Raw genomic sequence first — 20,117 nt, 5'->3', positions numbered from 1 at the left:
CTCACTAAGCATATATTCCAATGCCGTCAGTTCACTGAAATTATTCGCATACCGTTTGATGATAAGGTAAGATGTTGATAATCATTTGCTGCGATACCTATTGTTCCAACAGTATTCATTCGACAATATGAAGACTGAATACCTGAAATTAACCAGATTCTACCATGCAAATCTGCGGTCAAAGCGGTATGTACACTTGAGAGATGCAACAAGTTTGAAGGGATATAAAAAAAGACGGGTGGGTAATGTCGGGGACATAACCGGAGTGACGTAGGACTATACAAAGGGGACAGCTTTTGTTAAATATATATTTTAAATATATTGTTTTATTTCCTTCTCCTACGTGAATACCTACCTATCTACCTGAAAAATGGATTAGTTTACTGTTTACTCTTTATGAATATGTTGATGGTTCTCAAAAGAACCTTTGGTGTTGTGTTTTTGTTATCACTCGATATTCCCATCTTGTTCGGTTAAACCTTCCTGTTTAGCTATTGCGTTTGCCACTCGCCACAGCTTTCACAGTTGGAAAATTTCTTCCCATCCAGCTTGTGACATATTGTTCAGTAAATTACATTTAATGCGACTTTGCCACTCACTGAAACTAATTGTTGCCTTGCCGAACCGAAGCTGCTCTGTTCTTGATGCGTGTTTTCTGATTGTCATGAGCAGCTTTGCAAGCCAACTCGAGCACTCCGACGGCCGAAACTCTATAATCGCTGTTAGGTATACTGGTGCTCCGGCACCAATCCGTTCGGCCTAGTTACCCTACAATTGCCGTACAATCACACGGGTTTACGGTTTGAAAGAAAATAAGATATTTTTTTGGGGTCCGCGTGTTTTATACTCTAGCGCAATTTAAGAATTGGTGAAAATCAATAAGCTCAGAACAACTGCCAAATTCACATACTCATCATATCCTGGCAAACAAATTATGAAAAAATCAATTTGTGTTTTATTATTATTTTGGATAATGTTTTAGAAAGCATTGAACTGTATTTCCTAAACTCTTTTTTGGAAGGTTTAATGGCCCTGAAAAGCGCCTTGTTTTATGGAATGATTCCAATTTAGAAAACTTAGTACTCGTGGTACTTAGTACCATCTCGAACGCCCTCGATGCCGCCTTGTTCTGGATTTGCCACCAAAGCAGTTTGTATAAAGAACAAACTTTTTTCTTCTGCTACCTGATGCCGTTTTGCGATTGCGTTTGCCACTCGCCACTCGCTGCAACTGCCTGTTGTCTTGATGTCCACCGAACCGAATGTGTTCTGTTCCGAATGCGGGTTTTCTTATCGTCTCGAGCAGCTTTGCCAGCTAACTCGATCACTTCGGCGGCCGAAACTATATAACGCCGGCTAGGTGGACTGGTGCACTGGTACTAACGCGCTCGGCCTAGCTACCCTTGCGGGGAACTCCAGATCAACACGGTTCGAGCGGGATTTTGCCTTTCCTCCTTTACCATGTCCAGACATGGCTGCTTGGGTTGGTTTGTTGATGTGTTGTGATGCGAACCGATGTGGTGTACGGTTTGAATGAGAATGATCGTTACGGAAGGAAGGAAGGTATTGTATTATAGAGACTTTAAACTTTTGCAGTTCATTCGTCTCTAGCCTTGAGAAAGGCCCTTTGAAAACTCTACTCTACTCTACTCCAGCGCTACCACCTCCGCCCTCTTGCCTTGAGAAAGGCACTCGATCCCTCGCCGTCCAGCTCGTCCAGCAACGATGTTGTCCAGTCGGTGTCCACACAAAGAATGATCGTTACGGCAGCGGAGCGGGGATTTTTAAGCTTACTGGCTGGCTCGAAATTACGCATGTGTGAGACTGCGACCAATGTTTCGTTCATTTTTTCTTTTTCCTTTCCAATCGTGCTTCATTCTATTTCGCTGCTGCTCTGGTTGCCCGTTTTGGTCGGTACGATATGAGGAGCACAAAATGGACCAATCAAAAATGGGCACATAGTGCATTTTGACAATGCTTGATATTTGACAATTATTCAATTATTTATCTAAAGAAAAATGAAATGTTATTCGTTATGATAGATGCGTAGATATATTTTCTATCAATTGATGTAAAAACCTTTGCGATCTATTGAGAAATGCTCGAGTTATAAGCGTTCCAAATCTTGCATTTTTTCCTATTTGTTCAGTGCCTAGATTTCCATTTCACCCCCTATATCTTCCGGTTAGACGTAGTCCTACGTCAAAAACATTAGTCGTTCGACAAATCTACTGCCACATATGTCGGAAGTCCACGATACATGAATATCATACGTCCATACTATTTCATTACATTTATTCGCAACGAAGAACGTAACCACACAGAATTGAATTAATCAAATATGTGATCCGTTTTATCTACAAAATAAAAAAGGGTCTGAAATTCAATCGAATTCGAAAGGTGTTTCGTGAAGTCACTAATTGAATTACTGTTGGAAAAATTATTTGGAGAGAAATGTGAATGTTCAGAATTATTGGAATCTAAAAACGATTTTGGGCGGGATGAGATTCGCCCAAATCTGCTGGTAATAAAATTAATCAATTGCATCCATTACCCGTCTGCTGTTCATCGGGCGGGAGACGACAGCAAAATAAAATCGACACGAGACTGAGTCAGCCACTCACTGCGGACAGTGCAATAGAGAATTAAAAATCCCTCGATGAGTGTCGTAAGATTTCAGTTGATCGTCTCTTGTTACACTTTCCGATCAAGAACTCATCATCCGCTCTATGGAATGGGATTAATCGTTTGTGGCTTGCACTCACGATAAAACCTGAGTAGTAGAAGTAATGCTTCGAGAGTGCAAGCAGTTGGGATTCCGCTCTCATATTTCTTTTTTGAGATCTTGGTAGCTCACCGTTCCAAGTATTCTCTCTGTGTACATATGAAGAATAAAAGAGCCTCGCCTGCTGGGGGTGATTTAAAAACATCCGACTAGAGGGATATACTTATTCATTGATCGTTGAATGTGATTTTTTACCATCCCTGATCACAACACAGAAACAATAACACAAAAGACTGGAACGCATGGGAACGGGTCCGCTATACAATGAGTAATTTTGTTATAGCAAATATTCCAGACACAATCCAAACAATGAATGACTATGGGACCGATCGTATAAAAGGGCACGAAATATTCAGAACAGAAGTCAAGGTGCTACTGACACTCGACCGCAACGGTTATGTTTTTAGCGCCATTCTAAAAGAGAACAATAGAAATACAAGTTTTCTCCTACTACCGGATGCAAAGCTTTTTTCAAGGCTAATTTCGGTCCTAAATAAAGCGTTTTTTACAGCAACAGTTGCCCGGATACCAGGAAAGGAGGAAGCAGCCGAGAAGCCCCCAACGGCCATTCAGGAAGTTGGTTCGGTCGGATTGGCCACTTTGACCGGCAGTTTTCACTGCCCCTTGCGTGTCCCGCTGTTTGCGCCCGTCTCATCAGCAACTTTTTCCTGCCAGTGACGCGCGATTTTGGCGCAATTTCAGCTTCAACCTCCAGCAACTCAGGAGGTGTGAAAGGAGGTCTTCTTCGCTTCGTTGCTTCGAACCGCTGCGGCGATTGCCCTGCCGTCGGCGGTATCCGGTCCCTTCCCCGCTACCCCACTACCATTAGGTGGTGATCTTCGAGGAGGTCCTCCAACACGATCGGTGAGTGACCAAACTTTTCATAATACCAGGAGTTAGTGAGAAATAGGACGCCCAAAGGGTACAGGTTAAAAAATTTTTACTACATATCCCAAATTGATTTTAATTTAACAGACATTTAAAAGTGATTTTTCCAAGTGTTTTTAAAACAGTGCTTTTCTGCCAGTGAACTTTTCCTCAAGTGTTTTTCCGCCAAGTGATATTGGTGTGAGTTTTTGTAACTGCGTTGGCATTGTCCCCCGCCGTTGCTGTCCTCCGCCGTTTTCGTCACCCGTCGCACGTCGTCTAGTCTACCTTGGTTTGTGAATATTTTTCCGCGCCTGGCTGTATTTCGATATAGCCAGGCCCCGATCATGGCTTCCAGCAGCTCCGGCGCCGGAAGGCCAACCAACATTTATAACGGTGTTACCACCACTCGTACCTTGCCCAGATGGGCTGACCCTTTTGGTTGCAACTTACAAATATTACTTTTGAGAGCCACTGAAGGTAATCTTCTCCCATCGAATCCTTTTACCGTTTCCAAATCGATCCAAGGAGTGATCGGTAAGAAATTTAAAGATGCTAAACCTCAACGCGACGATAAAAATCGCCTTCAATATGCGCTACATCTACGAGATGAAAAACTTGTTCAACTGCTTCTGGGTACAAAGTCGCTGATCGACGAAACACCCATTGAAATTATATACCATCCCACCTTGAACCAACGCAATTGCGTTGTGTCCTGTCGTTACGTTATGTTTCTAAATGAAGATGTCCTCCTATCTGAACTAGCCGACCAAAATGTAATCGGTGTTAAGAAAATTTTAAGATTTGACCCAGTCTTGAAGGAAAGAGTTCCTACTTCAACCATGATCCTCACCATTAACGGAACAGTTATCCCTGAAGCAATTAACTTCGGATTCCTCCGTGCTTCAACCAGAAACTTCTACCCAAACCCGATGCAATGCTTCGGATGCTTCGCTTTCGGCCACACTTCCAAAAAGTGCGCCAAAAAAATCCAACTTTGTCGTAACTGCGGTGTAGCCCACCCTGAACTTAACACAAATAGTAATGATAAAGACAAAATCAAAAATTTTATTTGCAATGTACCTGCCTCTTGTGTGAACTGCAAGGGAAATCACGCCTCAACCAGTAGGAAGTGCCCAGCTTGGATCGCAGAGGATAACATCACCAGAGTCCGAATTGACCAAGGTGTGTCTTATAAGGAAGCTAAATCCATTTTTGAGAACAAAAATGGTCCTTCCTTTGCAAGTAAGCTGCAAGAAAGACTAGAGAAAATCCAAAATACTGGTTGTTCTCAATGCAAGTGCAACTGCACTCAGGCTAAGCCCAGTTCTTCCGTAAAAGCAGTTCCAATCCCGTCCAGTAATCCACAGGAATCGGAACTCAGCACCTCCTCGTCAGATTCAGAATCCGACCCAGACATTTCAATGGAAATTGAAACAACCCCCTCCAACAAGAGGAAAAATGCCAACAAAAGGTCAACCTCAGATGAATTCAAATCATCAGAAGAGGAAATTTTTAGAGAAAAAGAATCCAATAGGAAGAAATCCAAAAACCAAAAATACAACTCAACCCAACCAGCCAACGAATCCAAACCATCCACTTCCCTCCAACCATCCACTTCCCCCCAACCATCCACTTCATTCCAACCAACCACCGCACCCAAAACTAAAACCTCCAACCAATCCAACCATTCAAACAAACCCACCCCACTTGGCAACAAACCAATTGCCAACGTTTCCAAAAATGATCCTAGACTGAAGAACAAATCCGGCAAATCTACCCATTCCTAATCTCATACCCTTCTCCCATCTTCGAACCCCTATTTACTTACCTCAGCCCACTTACCTTTTTCTCTTTTTTAAAATTCACTCCTATAGCTATTAACAGCAACCCTTCGTCCTGTAACCAAACACCCAACCGAAAACTTGCTATTCAATGGAACTTGCGTGGGCTATCCACTTCCATGAATGAAATTAAGCTAATGTTAGCTGAGGAACAACATCTCCCACTAGCACTGGCTTTTCAAGAAGCTAAAAAAATCAATGTATCGCTCTTAGAGCGGGCATTTAGCGGCAAATTTTCATGGTATTTTAAGGAAGGGCCATCCTCGGGGCTTTTTGGAGCCTGCCTCGCTGTCCTGAGTGACCTTCCTCATACCGTCATCCCCATAACATCATCATTACAAATATGTGCGATACAACTGAAGGGACCTCTACAGGCAACCCTTGCTTCCATTTATATTCCCCCATTGCACAGTAATGACATTGAAACTCAACTTACGGATGCCATCAAACAGTTACCGCACCCATTCGTCCTGATGGGTGACTTTAACGCCTCCCACTCTTCATGGGGAGGAAACAAATGTGACAAAAGAGGTAAAACAATTTTGGGAATCGTCCAAAAACTAAACCTCATCATACTTAATGATCACCGTCATACCAGGATAGATATCCATCGCGGATCATCATCGGCCATTGACATCACGATTGCTTCCTGGGACCTCGCCCCCAGGTTGAGCTGGACCGTTGATAGTGACCTCAGAGGTAGTGATCATTTCCCCATCCACATCCGAACCCTGTCTAGGAACCCAAACATTCGTTTGCGCAGGAAATGGATATACCAGTCGGCCGACTGGGAAGGCTTCGAATCCACAATCAACAGCTTACTTTCTGAACACGAAAGCTGCTCTGTGGAAGAATTTACCCACTCCATTATTTTAGCGGCTGAACAAAATATCCACCGTACCAGTGGGAAACCCGGCCGAAAGGCTGTACCATGGTGGAACGATGCAGTTGCACAGGCCATCAAAAGGAGAAGAAAATCCCTCCGTATTCTACGACGCCTTCCTGATGGAAGTGCTTGCAAAATGATTGCCCTAACAAACTTCCAAACGGCTAGAGCTCTAGCCAGGAAGGTAATAACCGAAGCCAAGAAAAACAGTTGGATGGAATAACTTGACGGCATCAACCCTAATACTTCGACATCTGAACTTTGGAACAAGGTCAACTCTCTTAGTGGCAAGAAAGCTTCAAACTGCTACTCCCTCGAAATTAATGGCACCTTCTCCGAAGATCCAGGCATCATAGCCGACCATCTAGCCGACCACTTTGCCACTATTTCAGCCACCTCCAACTACACCAACGAATTCAAGGCTATCAAGGCGGAGGCGGAACTTAAAGTTTTTCCTCCTGCTTCGGAACAGGTCCACAAATACAACGATAAGTTCTCTTTGGACGAGTTGTTATGGGCAATAAAAATATCCAAAAGCAAATCAGCTGGCCCAGACGGAATCGAATATCCGATGATCAAGCATCTACCTCTCCATGCAAAAATTCTACTCCTTCAGATATACAACGAATGTTGGGCTAACAGCTATTTCCCAGATACATGGAAAACGGGCTTGGTAATACCTATCCCAAAGGTGAAGGAGAGTAAACGGACCGCGAACAACTTTCGTCCCATAACCCTCCTCAACTGCTTAGGGAAAGTCTTCGAAAGAATGATCAATCGAAGACTTAGGACGGCCCTTGAAGAATACCAACTATTGGACCCCAGACAGCATGGCTTCCGCCGAGGTAAAGGTACGGGCACCTACTTCAGTCAACTCGATCATTTCCTTCAAGAGACTATCGAAAAGGACCACCACAGCGAAATTGCTTCACTCGATCTAGCCAAAGCCTACGATACCACATGGCGCCATAACATTATCGATCAACTCCACCGATGGGGTTTTGAAGGCTCCCTCTTCAACATTCTTCGCTGTTTCCTCACCAATCGAGGTTTTCAAGTTTACTTCGGAGGAGTACTTTCGGATCACCGTTGCCTAGAAAACGGAGTACCACAAGGTTCGGTTCTATCAGTTTCCCTCTTCCTCGTTGCTATGCAGTCGGTTCTAGAGGTTATCCCTAAAAACACCGAGGTACTGGCCTATGCAGACGATCTACTGCTGATGGCAAGAAATGCTTTCCCAGAAATGGCCCGCAGAAGACTGCAGGAAGGAATCTCGGCTGTTAGTAACTGGGCAAATTCCATTGGGTTTAAGTTTTCTGCAGAGAAGTCCAATATAATGCACTGCTGCAAATGTAAAGGTCATAGGAAAAGGTTTAGAACATGTCTAATCAATGGCAGGCCTATTAAGAGAGTCAGCTCTGTCCGAATTCTCGGAGTGCTAGTTGACAGTAAACTATCTTTCGGACAACACCTCAGAAATGCTGAAGCTAGTATGAAGTGCCGCCTGATGATGAAAGCTTTAGGTGGCAGATGCCGCTTGAGTTCTCGTAAAACCATCTGCAACATAGGCAAAAGCATTATCTTCTATAGAATTCGTTACGGTATCGAACTTTTCAGCCGTGCCTCTTGGGCTCACTTGAATCACCTAAAGCCTATCTACCATAGTGTGATTAGACATGCATCAGGAGCCTTTCAGACCAGTCCAATAAACGCTCTGTTTGTGGAGGCTGGCGTAGTTCCTTTCGAACACTTCCTCACAAATATGCTAGCCACTAAAGCCATCCGGACGTCCGAGAAATACCCGGATCTTCTATCCATTTACTCCAGAGCCAACATTTGGCTGCAAAATATTAGCCAAGTCACCCTCCCGACTATTGCCCCATTAAGCAGAGTGGGTCAACGCCCATGGCACGCACATCCGCCAATGATAGACTGGTCAATCAAAAATGCTGTTAGGGCTGGGGAAGCCAGCAGCATTGTCACGGCCTGTTTTAATAACCACCTACATAACAAGTATCACACCCACCACAAAATCTTCACAGATGGGTCTTTTGATGGAAACCTAACAGGGTTTGGAGTTTTTGCCAATAACACGGAGCTAAAATTCCAACTGCCTTCCATATGTTCGGTATACTCCGCCGAAATTGCCGCTCTCCTTGTCGCGACATCACTCTGTGATAGCGACAGTAAAGTCTTGATCTTCTCTGATTCCTATAGTGCATTACGGTCACTACAAAGTGGCAATAGTAAACACCCTTGGATTCAGAGCATTGAGGAAAAAATTACAGGGAAGGACATCACTTTCTGCTGGGTCCCAGGGCACTGCGGAATCCAGGGTAACGAACAGGCTGATCGTCTCGCCAAGGAAGGTAGGCTCTCCGAACTATGGACCACCTCCTCCCCAGCAACAGACACCATCAGATGGGTCAGTCAATCCCTCAGATTGAGCTGGGAGAACAGTTGGTATTTTTCCCGTGACCTCTTCTTAAGAAGGATCAAGAATACTACCCTTCCCTGGAAGGATAGTATTCTCCGATCTAATCAAGTATGTCTGACTCGTTTACGTATCGGGCATACATATTTAACACACAAATTCATCATGTGTGGATCGGAACCAACACTATGTGAGTCGTGCAATGTAAGACTCGCGGTGGAACACATATTAATCACATGCTCTAGATTTAATGCTTCTAGAATAAAGTTTCAGACACCATAAGGACAGCACTATCGGACGACGCCGTCGAGGAAAAAAGGACCATCGATTTCCTAAAGGATACAGGTTTATTTGAACAGATCTAATGTTTAATTACTACATTTACCTATACTGATTAAACTTTGTTTGTCTTCTCTTCCAATTTCAGCAAAAGATGAGCAGGTTTTTTACGCCCTTTTTAGAAGCGAGCTCCTCAAGCACACTAAAAGGGGCTTTTTCCCTGCTCCATTTGTTTGGTTGTGTTTTTGACCCCAGAGCCGTGTAGGGTGCGGCAACACGACATACATCCATAGCGGTTACTAGTACTGGGTCGAGCGAGAATAATGAATTTTGCAGTAATTTTTTCTTAGTTTTCCTTTCTATTAAATTTCCCGCCCTCAAGGGCAAGAGACGAATGAACTCTCAGAGTTTAAAGTCTCTCTAATTCATTACCGATCAGAACAGAAGTCAGTTGCGAATAAACTACCGATCAGTATAGATAAAACCTGCTTTGTCCATATTCGATCTCTTCGTTACTCTACTACTAGAACTCTGCTCAGAAACCTCTCTGGGCGAAGACATATTTGGCGCTGTAGACAGGATCTCTACTCTTCATCACTACGGAACTCTGCTCAGAAACTATCTGGGCGGAGACAGGGGGAAATTCCCACTGGTTGAAAATCACTGGTCTGAACGATAGTGTCATTTTATCGACGAATTGCGCCAGAAGTACCCGTTGCATATGTGATTCATGAGTGTCGATGGCTCATACCAGTATCTAATTTTGTTGAAACAGAAGTTTGGAATCAACCATGAAACATTACAGGTACCGTTTTGTCTCAAATTCCGAACACTTAAGCTTTTTTGGCCATTAAACAGTGTCTCATTACAGTCACTTTTTTACAAATGCTATTTTAGGTATTTTAGGTTATATACAGTATCGATACCTGTGAATGATGTTAAAATGAAGCCTACACCACATAGAATGTCAGGGTATTTATTATTCAATTATTGAAAATATTAAAGTTCAGTAAATTTACATTATAAAATTCGGAACTGTGTTCGGAACTTGAAACAAAACGGTAGATCTGATTAGGAAAAGCATATCCAAACACCGAAACATTGCCAGAATATTCGATTGTCATTCACTTCCAAATCCATGTTGAACTATGTGGTACAGAGATCCAGTCACTCAGAAAATTTGGGTTGCAGAAGGAGTTCTTGCATTTCATACCTGTGGCTTGTACTTCGGTACTATTGCACTTGATGTTTGATGATCCTGAAACCGCCAAAAAATCTCCTGTGTTCGTAAAAAGGCAGAAGTCATCATCTCCGAAGTATATTCACTGTATGGATCGTCCAAGAAATATGTTATATAAATAAATCTCACGTGTTTTTCTTATTTATATCTCAAAGAATCACAATGGTTTAGTCATAATCGTAACTGTGACAGGTGTTCTGATTTTTAACTCCGACCCGGTATCCCTATCTATATGTCATGTTGGCACCATTTTTGTAGATGGAAGAAATCACATTCGTCTAACCACTCCTTTGCTAACAGGATTTTTTTTGTTGCCAAATGTCTTAAAATCGCATGAAACGTCGAGATTTACTGTTATCTCAAAAAATAAAATTTTCATCAAAATCTACTTACCAGACGAAAAAAGCAACCAAGTGCTAAAAAGTCAATTTTTGTCAAAAAAAACTTTTCGAGATAACAATAAATCTCGACATTTCATGCAATTCTAAGACATTCGGCATCAATTTTTTTTGGAAAACCCGATTTTCTCTACTCTCCTGGGACGATTTTTGGATTTTCAGAAAACTTAAATTTTGACATCTACGACAATAGTGAATGAAGTCCGAATGAGCTGATATTTTGCATAGGGTATTTTATCGTTCAAATTTCGACATGACAGTGGATCTCGACGTTTCATGCAGTTTGAAGACATTTGGCATAAAAAAAATGTGAAAACCCCGATTTCCGTTACTCCCTCCTTGGGTGTTTTCTCGGTTTTAAAAAAAACTCAAACTTTGGCGGCTGTGCGACACTAGTGAATGAAGCCCGATTGAGCTGATATTTTGCATATGGTAGTTTTTCGTGTGAATCAACATTCTTAATCAAGTTCCCTTTGAAAATTCGAAGGTCACTTTTTCCCATACATCCGTTGACCCTCTATGGAATATAGACAAGTTTGTAATATGCGAAGCGTAGAATTTTCTCGCTCGCAAAATGCCTGAACACCCATCTCGCCTTATTCAAAGAAATTATGAATGAAAATTAACTTTTCCGTATTAAATTAGTGCTACTGCGCTTCAAACTTATCTACTGCTTATTAATGAAGAAATAGACTGAAAGCTCTAGTGAGATATGTGCCAATCAGGGATAACTTGTCTGATGAAATTTATAATTATTATCGGGGACGCAATCCAAACCTACTTGGCTCCAGAATAGCCTTACCAATATGTTGAAGTGTTCGTCTTGTTAGAGCTCCGCAATTGCAGAGTAAATGTTCCGAAGTTTCGCTTTCGGCATAACAAAAGCAACATATATTTTGTACGAAATCTATGTTTCGAAGAAGGTATTTACTTGGACAGTGTCCAAATACAGTAAATATGTGAGGTATTTCTTATTAAGATTCAGCAAATGTAAAGTAACTTTAACACTCGACGTGATAAATTTTTTTGACTGGTTAAGTTGGCCATCACTTCCCGATCTTTCCATTTCTTCAACTCACTTATCAAGACACAGTCAGAAATTCCATAAATTATTCTCGAACTTGAGCAAACTGGCAAGTTCATCTGCTTGTTCATTTTCTTCTATACCGCAGTGGCCAAGAATCCAGTACAGTTGTACTGAACTTATCCGACTTAGTTGCCGTAAAAGGTAAATGCATTCTCAGACAATTTTCGTTGAGCGTTGAGTGTCGCTTGACTGTCTGGAAAAATGCAGATTTTAATAACATATATGAACAGATGTAGATCCCAGGGAGTGAGTCTTCATCAGTAAGTCTAATACTTCTGAGGGAGTCGTGAACCCGTCGTTCTTTATAAGGGGCCCGTTCAAGCCCGTTCAAGTAGGCTTTTACTCCGGCAAACTCGAACTTATGGGTCTTGCAATGATTGAGGTATTTCCAGTGCATTCACAGATATGTACCTAGGATTTTCGTTCAGATCGCCTTAGTTCTCTTCTGTATTCGATTAGAACTTTCTTATATTGAGACCAGTCCGAGATAATTTTTGTTCTTATCAACTGTTTCCACGCTTTTTTGCCAAGTTGGTCGAGCTTTTGCGCAGTCTGGGCTTCAGATATTGCATACTCCAGTTGATCGTTCCAATTTAGTTTTTGGTCAAGCATGACACCTAAATATTTGGTTCGTTTTGAAAGCTCCAATTGTACACCTCCCAGTCTAAGGGCTGTTTGCATTCTTTTGGAAATATAGGGTTGGGGAAAAAGAAATGTCGTATTTCTGATCGAAATTTAACGCTTTATTTAACATACTTAAAATTATCCAATTTAAGTCAAATATGCGCCGTTTTGTTCGCAAACTTGTTGCCATTCAGAAGGCAACTTCATTATTCCCCCCCTTATTAAACCCCCCCACCTTATTTGCAAAAAACTCAGACAGCCAGTTTTCACAAGCCTCTTTTGAGGCCAACTTAGTATCATCAAAGCTTTTTGCATGGACCGGAAGAGATGATAATCACTTGGAGCCAGGTCCGGACTGTACGGTGGGTGCAATAGGACATCCCATCCGAGCTCCCGTAGCTTCTGACTGGTCATCAAAAATGTGTGAGGCCGAGCGTTGTCCTAGTGGAAAACAACACCATTCCTATTGATCATTTCTGGCCGCTTCTGGTCAATCACCTGCTTCAAACGGTCAAGCTTCTCACAGTAGGGAACCGAGTTGAGGGTCTGGTCATAGTTGAGCAGCTCATAGTGGACGATTCCCTTCCAATCCCACCAAACACACAGCAAAGCCTTCCTGGGCGTCAATCCGGGCTTGGCGATGGTTTGGGCCGGCTCACCGCGCTTCGACCACGACTTTTTTCGCTTTAGGTTGTCGTACGTGATCCACTTTTCATCACCAGTCACCATCTTCTTCAAAAATGTGTCGAGTTCGTTCCGTTTCAGCAGTGCATCGCAGGCGTTGATTCGGTATGAAAGATTTTTTTGCGTTAACTCGTGTGGCACCCATACATTTTTTTGGAATCCAATCTTCTGCAAATGGTTCCAAACGGTTCTATGGTCTATACCCAGTTCCTGGCCAATCGAGCGAGTGCTCACATGCCGGTCTACTTGGATGATTTCAAGGATTTTATCGGTTTCCACGACGATTGGTCTACCAGTACGGGGTGTATCTTCGACAGCCACCAGTGAGTGTTGCCATATATTGACAATATACGACTTTTTTTTTTCCCCAAGCCAATAGTATATTCACATTTACCCCTCACTAAGATGGTTATGTCATCAGCAAAACTAATGACTTCGTATCCTAAATTAGCTAGGTTATTTAGAAGATCTTCGGCAACTAGTGACCACAACAGAGGAGACAGAACTCCTCCTTGAGGGCAACCTCTAGTTGGTTTCGTTGTTAGAGTAGATCCTCCTAATTTAGCTGTTATTAGCCGGTTGGTTAGCATGGCATTCATCCAACTGTAGATATCAAGCAAAGCTGTAAGTGAGATTTCTTTAGCACCAAAAGACTTCTCTATTTTTGAAATTAGCGTGTGAAGCGCTGTTTGATTTATTTGCTTGGTAGACAAAGTGAAATTTGTTCAGTGGTCTCCTGTTCATATATGATGATATGATATGGAGATCACTGACCTTTTCCTTTCTTTTCAAGATGATAGATGTTAGACTAGTTGGTCTATACGCTTTGGGAGTCGTCCTGTCACGTTTACCAGCCTTGGGTTATAATATAATCCGGACTTCTCGCCATTTACTAGGAATGTAGCTTAGTACCATAGTAGCTCTAAACATCTCCGTCAGAAGAGGGATAAATCCCGTTTGGTCCTGGAGATTTAAAGGGCTTCAAGGAATCCACTGTCCCACTCAACCCTTGACTTCGTGAAGACCGCCCTAGTTAATTCATTAGCTACATTCTCGTCTCTGATTGGACAAGATTGAGCTGTATTGGAGACCTGTGCGTGTCCGGAAGTCAATTGGATTGAGCCTGAGAAGTGTGTTTCCATCTTGATACTACGGCGATGGTGACACTGGATGCAGAAAAGTGATCGTACGAATTGTATGCAATAGTAAAAGTAAACAACCACATTTAGTTGTATTGGTGTGGTTACATTGCTTCCTCCTTGCTTCGTTCGAATTCGTCAGCTTCTATCGAACAAAATTGTTTGTTTACATTCGTACAATCAAATTTTCATGCATACTCCGATCCAAAGTAACATTAACCTAAGTATTTCCTGGGAGTCGGTTGTATATTGACCATTTCCTTATTTCAGACTACCAAGTCCGTTGGTGTGAACCTTAGAAAGGGCTTCATGAAGTCTTATAGCGGGGTTACATTAGGAAGATCTATAGCTATAGATGGATTTATTCACGTGAAAATAGGTGTAAACGGGTGAGAATAAATATGATACACTTATTCGAGGTATATATAAGGGGCTGTCCACATACCCCGTGGACAGAAAAAGCACAATTCTAGACACCCCCCTCCCCCTCCGTGGACAAGCGTGGACATTCTCTATACCCCTCCCCCTGTTGTCCACGTGGACATTTCTCCATTTTTTTTAAATCAAATCGAGATAGTAATAGAATTGCGTGTAAATTCCATTTCTAGTTTATTAGTTTATTAATAGTTTATCAATAGTAGCAGTTTGCACTCATTTTTTATTTGTTTCCCAAAATTGCCCGTGAAGTTATTTGTATAACTTCTTAATTTCGTTCAAATTATATTTACGTTGTTATTACGTTATATTACGTTATATTTACGTTATATCAAAGCATCATTTGTGAATCTTATCTCGGACATTTTGTAGCGTAAACTAATGTAAACTAGCTGAGCTGTTTAGGTTTTGGAGAAAATCAAACAATGAAATCAAGGGCTTCGTTAGTGGATTTATTCGAAATCATCGAAGAAAAGCTGAGACGAAATCAGACCTCAGTGGTATAAAAAAAATCAGTATGGATATCATTACTGTTGCGACACCCCTAGTGTAGCAACGCACCTTCTAACCAGCTACTTGATTTAAATGACATTTTCAAACCTTAGTTAGATTGTCTTGATTGAGTTGACAGATTACAAAAAAAGACAAAAGAGAGTTAGGAAAACGTGGATCCATACTTATTGAATAAGATTTCTATTACTATTCTATTATTGTTAATTCTATTAAAACTATTGTTATTAAAATTACTTCGAAGCTTATCGTAAGTAGGGTATGCTAAAATAGAGTGAATTAAAAAAATTAACGAACATTGCTTAGGTACAGGTTCATTGATCGAACACTCAGATCTACCAGGCATCAATTATCGAGAGGCCGAAGAATTTGAGGTAGTTTCTCATTTACACATTTGCTCAAAAAAAACTGTTATTAACTGAAATGCATATAGGTACACTGTGAATATATCCTCAGCTCCGGGAACGAATCCCTAAAGTCCCACGGAACATACAAACGTGAGCATGAAAAATCATAAACATAACCTGTAATCTCAAACAGAATTATATATTTTAGGAAAATTTTAACTCTTTAATAAAAGATCGAGCTACGATTTCGGAAACCGTTTCGTTTGTTGCACTCTGCAACATTATTAAAATTTTCGTTTCCCGGACAACGTTGAAAGATGCCTATCGATCGAACTCCACCACAGGAATATAGTTGCCCTATCTGCAAAAAGTTCGATAACAGTCGGATGGTCCAATGCGACGATTGCAACGATTGGTTCCATTTCGACTGTGTGGGTGTGACTGAAGATGTTGAGAACCACGACTGGAGCTGCTCACAATGCACGGAAGCCAAAAAAGCAGCCAAATCCAAAGAACAAGTCTCACATCATGGTAATCAACCTGCGCAGTCCAATGAAGGTGCCGTCGAATTGCAACAAGCAACAGGAGCCCAAAAGGGAGCGACGAAGACAACAATGGTGAATTTAGATCCCAATAGTTTGTTTGCCCCTGGACCGTCACACAGAACGATAAAGCAGAATGATAGGAGAGGTGAAGGAAGTTTGTCAATGGTGCAAGCGGAGATACGAATGAAAATGCTTGAGGAGGAAAAAGCTCTCGAGCGAAAATATCTGCAGAGGAAATACGAGATTATGATCGAAGCCGCTGGTGGTTCTCCGCTCTGTTAGAGCACAACGTCGTGAATGCTGATCCACCTCATTCATTTGTACCTGGTGAAACATTTCACGCACGTCTCCTCCTATGGCCACCGGGTATTGGCGAAATTTGTAGAGTACCGCTGGGAGTTCCGTCAGCTGATCTGGACCCGTCATGAGTACGGAATTCAACGAAATACTGTTTACAGCAGCAGCAGCATCCCAGACGATCCTGAGTTTTCCCGGCTTATTTGGGTTGAACACCGGGAATATTGGCAAATACCAAATGCGTTCATATGGTTGCCTCAATTCTTCGGTAGTCAACTTCCGTGCATATCCTTTACGCAAATAATCTTCCATTTTTGCTCTGAGTGCAGCACCCAGCTCTGGTTCTCTGGTCATCCTGCGTTCCAGACACTGCCATCTTCTAAGTGCCATTGTCTTGCTATCAGGCAGTCTTACGTCGTCGAATTTCCAGAGGAGTCCAGTTTTATAGTGTCCATTCTCTAGAGTGGTAATGGAGCGCATCATGGACCAGGCGCGTTCATCCTCATCCGTTTCCGGCGTCGCTTTCCAACCGCTGTGGACGTAATCATAAAGTCACATTACGTTGACGATATGTATACGAGTGTCCCCACCAAAGAGGAAGCAATCGCTCTAGCCAAGCAAGTCAAGGAAATTCACTCTCGCGCTGGGTTTGAGATGACCAATTGGGTTTCTAATTCTCCAGACGTACTTGTAGCTCTGGACGCATTAGAGGTTCCCGAAAAGAATTTGAACACGACAATCGAAGTGGCCAATGAAAAGGTGCTTGGGATGTGGTGGTCGACGGAATCAGATGTTTTTACCTACAAACTATTCCTGCAACGCAACAAGGACATCCTTTCTGGAACGCGACGCCCCACTAAAAGGGAGCTTTTGAGAACCATGATGAGTGTTTTTGACCCTCTCGGTCTCATCGCACACTATTTGATGTTTTTGAAGATGATTTTGCAGGAGGTCTGGCGGTCTGGAGTGAACTGGGATGATTGTATTGCTGAGCGTGAGTGGGAGAAATGGAAGATTTGGTTGCAGTTTCTTCCCTCGCTTGAAAGTTTACGGATTCCCCGCTGCTACCGTCTGAAAACATCAGTTAACTCTTCCGTCCAACTCCACACATTCGTGGATGCTAGCGAAAATGGATATGCCGCTGTATGCTATTTCCGGTTTGAAGAGGATGGTCAAGTTGAATGTACGCTGATTGGAGCTAAAAGTCGTGTCGCACCACTCAAGTTTGTATCTATACCGCGCTTGGAATTACAAGCCGGTATCATCGGGGCTCGATTAGCAAAAGCTGTAGAACAAGGCCATACGTACAAAATATCGAAGCGGTTCTTTTGGACTGATGCTCGCAACGTTTTGTGCTGGTTGAACTCCGATCATCGAAGGTACAGCCAATTCGTTGCCTTCCGTGTGAGTGAGTTGTTGGAAACAACGGACGTTACCGAATGGCGATGGGTGCCAACCAAGTTGAACGTGGCCGACGAAGTCACAAAATGGAAATGTGCACCGAGTCTTAAGTATGATAGTCGTTGGTTCAACGGCCCCGAATTTTTGCTGCAACCGGAAGAAGACTGGCCGAAGCTTCCAGCTTTAGAATCCTCCAACGAAGAACTCCGTCCTAATTTATTACACCACCATGACGTTGATAATTGGGTAGTTACACCCGCCAACTTTTCAAGTTGGAAGCGCTTGCTTCATACCGTGGTATTTGTAATGCGATTCCCAAAGAATCTGAGAAGAAAGAAAGTGGCAGAAACACCTGCTGTCGGTCCCTTGTGTGCGGAGGAATTAACCGACGCTGCGAATTACATCTATCGTCGAGCTCAAGAGAACATTTACGGAGAGGAAAGAAAGTTGCTTGCTAAACCCAATCGGGCTAATGGTGCTCCGATTCTTCCCAAAAGCAGCCCTCTCTACAAAGTTGAACCGTATCTTGACGATGCTGGTGTAATGCGTATGCGTGGTCGCATCGGCGGGTGCGATTTAATTGATGAGTCTACAAAACATCCAGTTATCCTCCCTCGAAAACATCATATCTAATCATCCAGAAAACTCATGAGGAATTTCATCATCAGTGCCATCAGACTATTTTGAACGAGATCCGGCGCAGATATTACATTCCACGGTTGCGGACAGTGTACAACAAAACTCGTCGGGATTGCCAGAAATGTAAAATTATGACAGCTAAGCCACATCCTCCTCCCATGGCCGACTTACCAAAAGCTCGTCTCGCCGCCTTTGTTAGGCCGTTTTCATACTTAGGTATTGATTACTTTGGTCCGATGCTGGTGGTTGTTGGTCGCCGTGTCGAAAAGCGCTGGGGCGTACTAGCCACTTGTCTGACTACTCGAGCAGTACACATCGAGCTAGCTCACTCATTAACAACGGACTCCTGCATAATGTGTCTGCAAAACATAATAGCGCGACGTGGAACTCCTATCGAGATCATAAGTGATCGCGGAACAAATCTGATCGGTGCAAGTAAAGAACTCAAAGAAGCTTTAGGAAAAGTAGACGAAGATCGTTTAATAAAAGAGTTCACAACAGAGAACCTCAAATGGGTCTTTAATCCACCTGCTTCCCATCATATGGGGGGAAGCTGGGAAAGACTGATACAATCAGTGAAAAAGATTTTGACCAGCATTCTCCCAACTCAACGGCTGCCTACCGATGAAGTACTGAGAAACACTCTTGTTATGATAGAAAATATAATTAATTCGCGCCCTTTGACCTACGTACCGGTTGATGATGATGCAGCCCCGGCACTCACTCCTAATAGTTTTTTGCTTGGATCAACAGATGGCTCAAAACCTTTAGTACTTCACAATGACAGCGGCGTAGCTCTCCGAAGTGCCTGGAAATCATCACAAATTTTGGCAAATATGTTTTGGAAGAAATGGCTAGAAGAGTATCTTCCTGAAATAACCAGGAGAAGTAAATGGTTTACGGCTGGTCGTAAGATTCAGATTGGAGACATCGTGATTGTTGTGGACCCAAGTTTCCCAAGAAATTGTTGGCCCAAAGGCAGAATTATCGCGACGAAGGTATCCAAAGATGGTCAAGTTAGATCAGCGACGGTGCAAACAGCAGCAGGCATTTACGAGCGCCCGGCAGTCCGCCTGGCAGTGCTGGATGTAGGTGCAGATAGAAGTGACTAGGATCAGGATCCAATCACTGGAGGGACTGTTGCGACACCCCTAGTGTAGCAACGCACCTTCTAACCAGCTACTTGATTTAAATGACATTTTCAAACCTTAGTTAGATTGTCTTGATTGAGTTGACAGATTACAAAAAAAGACAAAAGAGAGTTAGGAAAACGTGGATCCATACTTATTGAATAAGATTTCTATTACTATTCTATTATTGTTAATTCTATTAAAACTATTGTTATTAAAATTACTTCGAAGCTTATCGTAAGTAGGGTATGCTAAAATAGAGTGAATTAAAAAAATTAACGAACATTGCTTAGGTACAGGTTCATTGATCGAACACTCAGATCTACCAGGCATCAATTATCGAGAGGCCGAAGAATTTGAGGTAGTTTCTCATTTACACATTTGTCAAAAAAAAATGTTATTAACTGAAATGCATATAGGTACACTGTGAATATATCCTCAGCTCCGGGAACGAATCCCTAAAGTCCCACGGAACATACAAACGTGAGCATGAAAAATCATAAACATAACCTGTAATCTCAAACAGAATTATATATTTTAGGAAAAT

At 42.4% G+C, this 20,117-nt stretch overlaps 2 protein-coding genes across 2 annotated transcripts; both read left to right on the top strand.

The window, feature by feature from the left end:
* Positions 1 to 16,970: 16,970 nt before the first annotated feature.
* Positions 16,971 to 18,434, top strand: LOC129772987 (uncharacterized). Its single transcript, XM_055776536.1, has one exon. It carries the CDS (start codon positions 16,971 to 16,973, stop codon positions 18,432 to 18,434), a length of 1,464 nt encoding a protein of 487 aa, XP_055632511.1.
* A 137-nt stretch (positions 18,435 to 18,571) lies between these two features.
* Positions 18,572 to 19,552, top strand: LOC129772986 (uncharacterized). The gene has a single exon (XM_055776535.1). It carries the CDS (start codon positions 18,572 to 18,574, stop codon positions 19,550 to 19,552), a length of 981 nt encoding a protein of 326 aa, XP_055632510.1.
* The last annotated feature ends 565 nt before the right edge of the window (positions 19,553 to 20,117 follow it).

This window comes from Toxorhynchites rutilus, chromosome 3 (genome assembly GCF_029784135.1).
Source record: "Toxorhynchites rutilus septentrionalis strain SRP chromosome 3, ASM2978413v1, whole genome shotgun sequence".
NCBI classification, from domain to species: Eukaryota; Metazoa; Arthropoda; class Insecta; order Diptera; family Culicidae; genus Toxorhynchites; species Toxorhynchites rutilus.
Note: the sequence above shows the minus strand (reverse complement) of the source record. Positions and strands in the feature narration are given on the sequence as shown.

Excerpts from the sequence above, each read along its gene's own strand:
- LOC129772987 (XM_055776536.1), top strand. The coding sequence starts at position 16,971 with ATGTATACGAGTGTCCCCACCAAAGAGGAAGCAATCGCTCTAGCCAAG.
- LOC129772986 (XM_055776535.1), top strand. The coding sequence starts at position 18,572 with ATGACAGCTAAGCCACATCCTCCTCCCATGGCCGACTTACCAAAAGCT.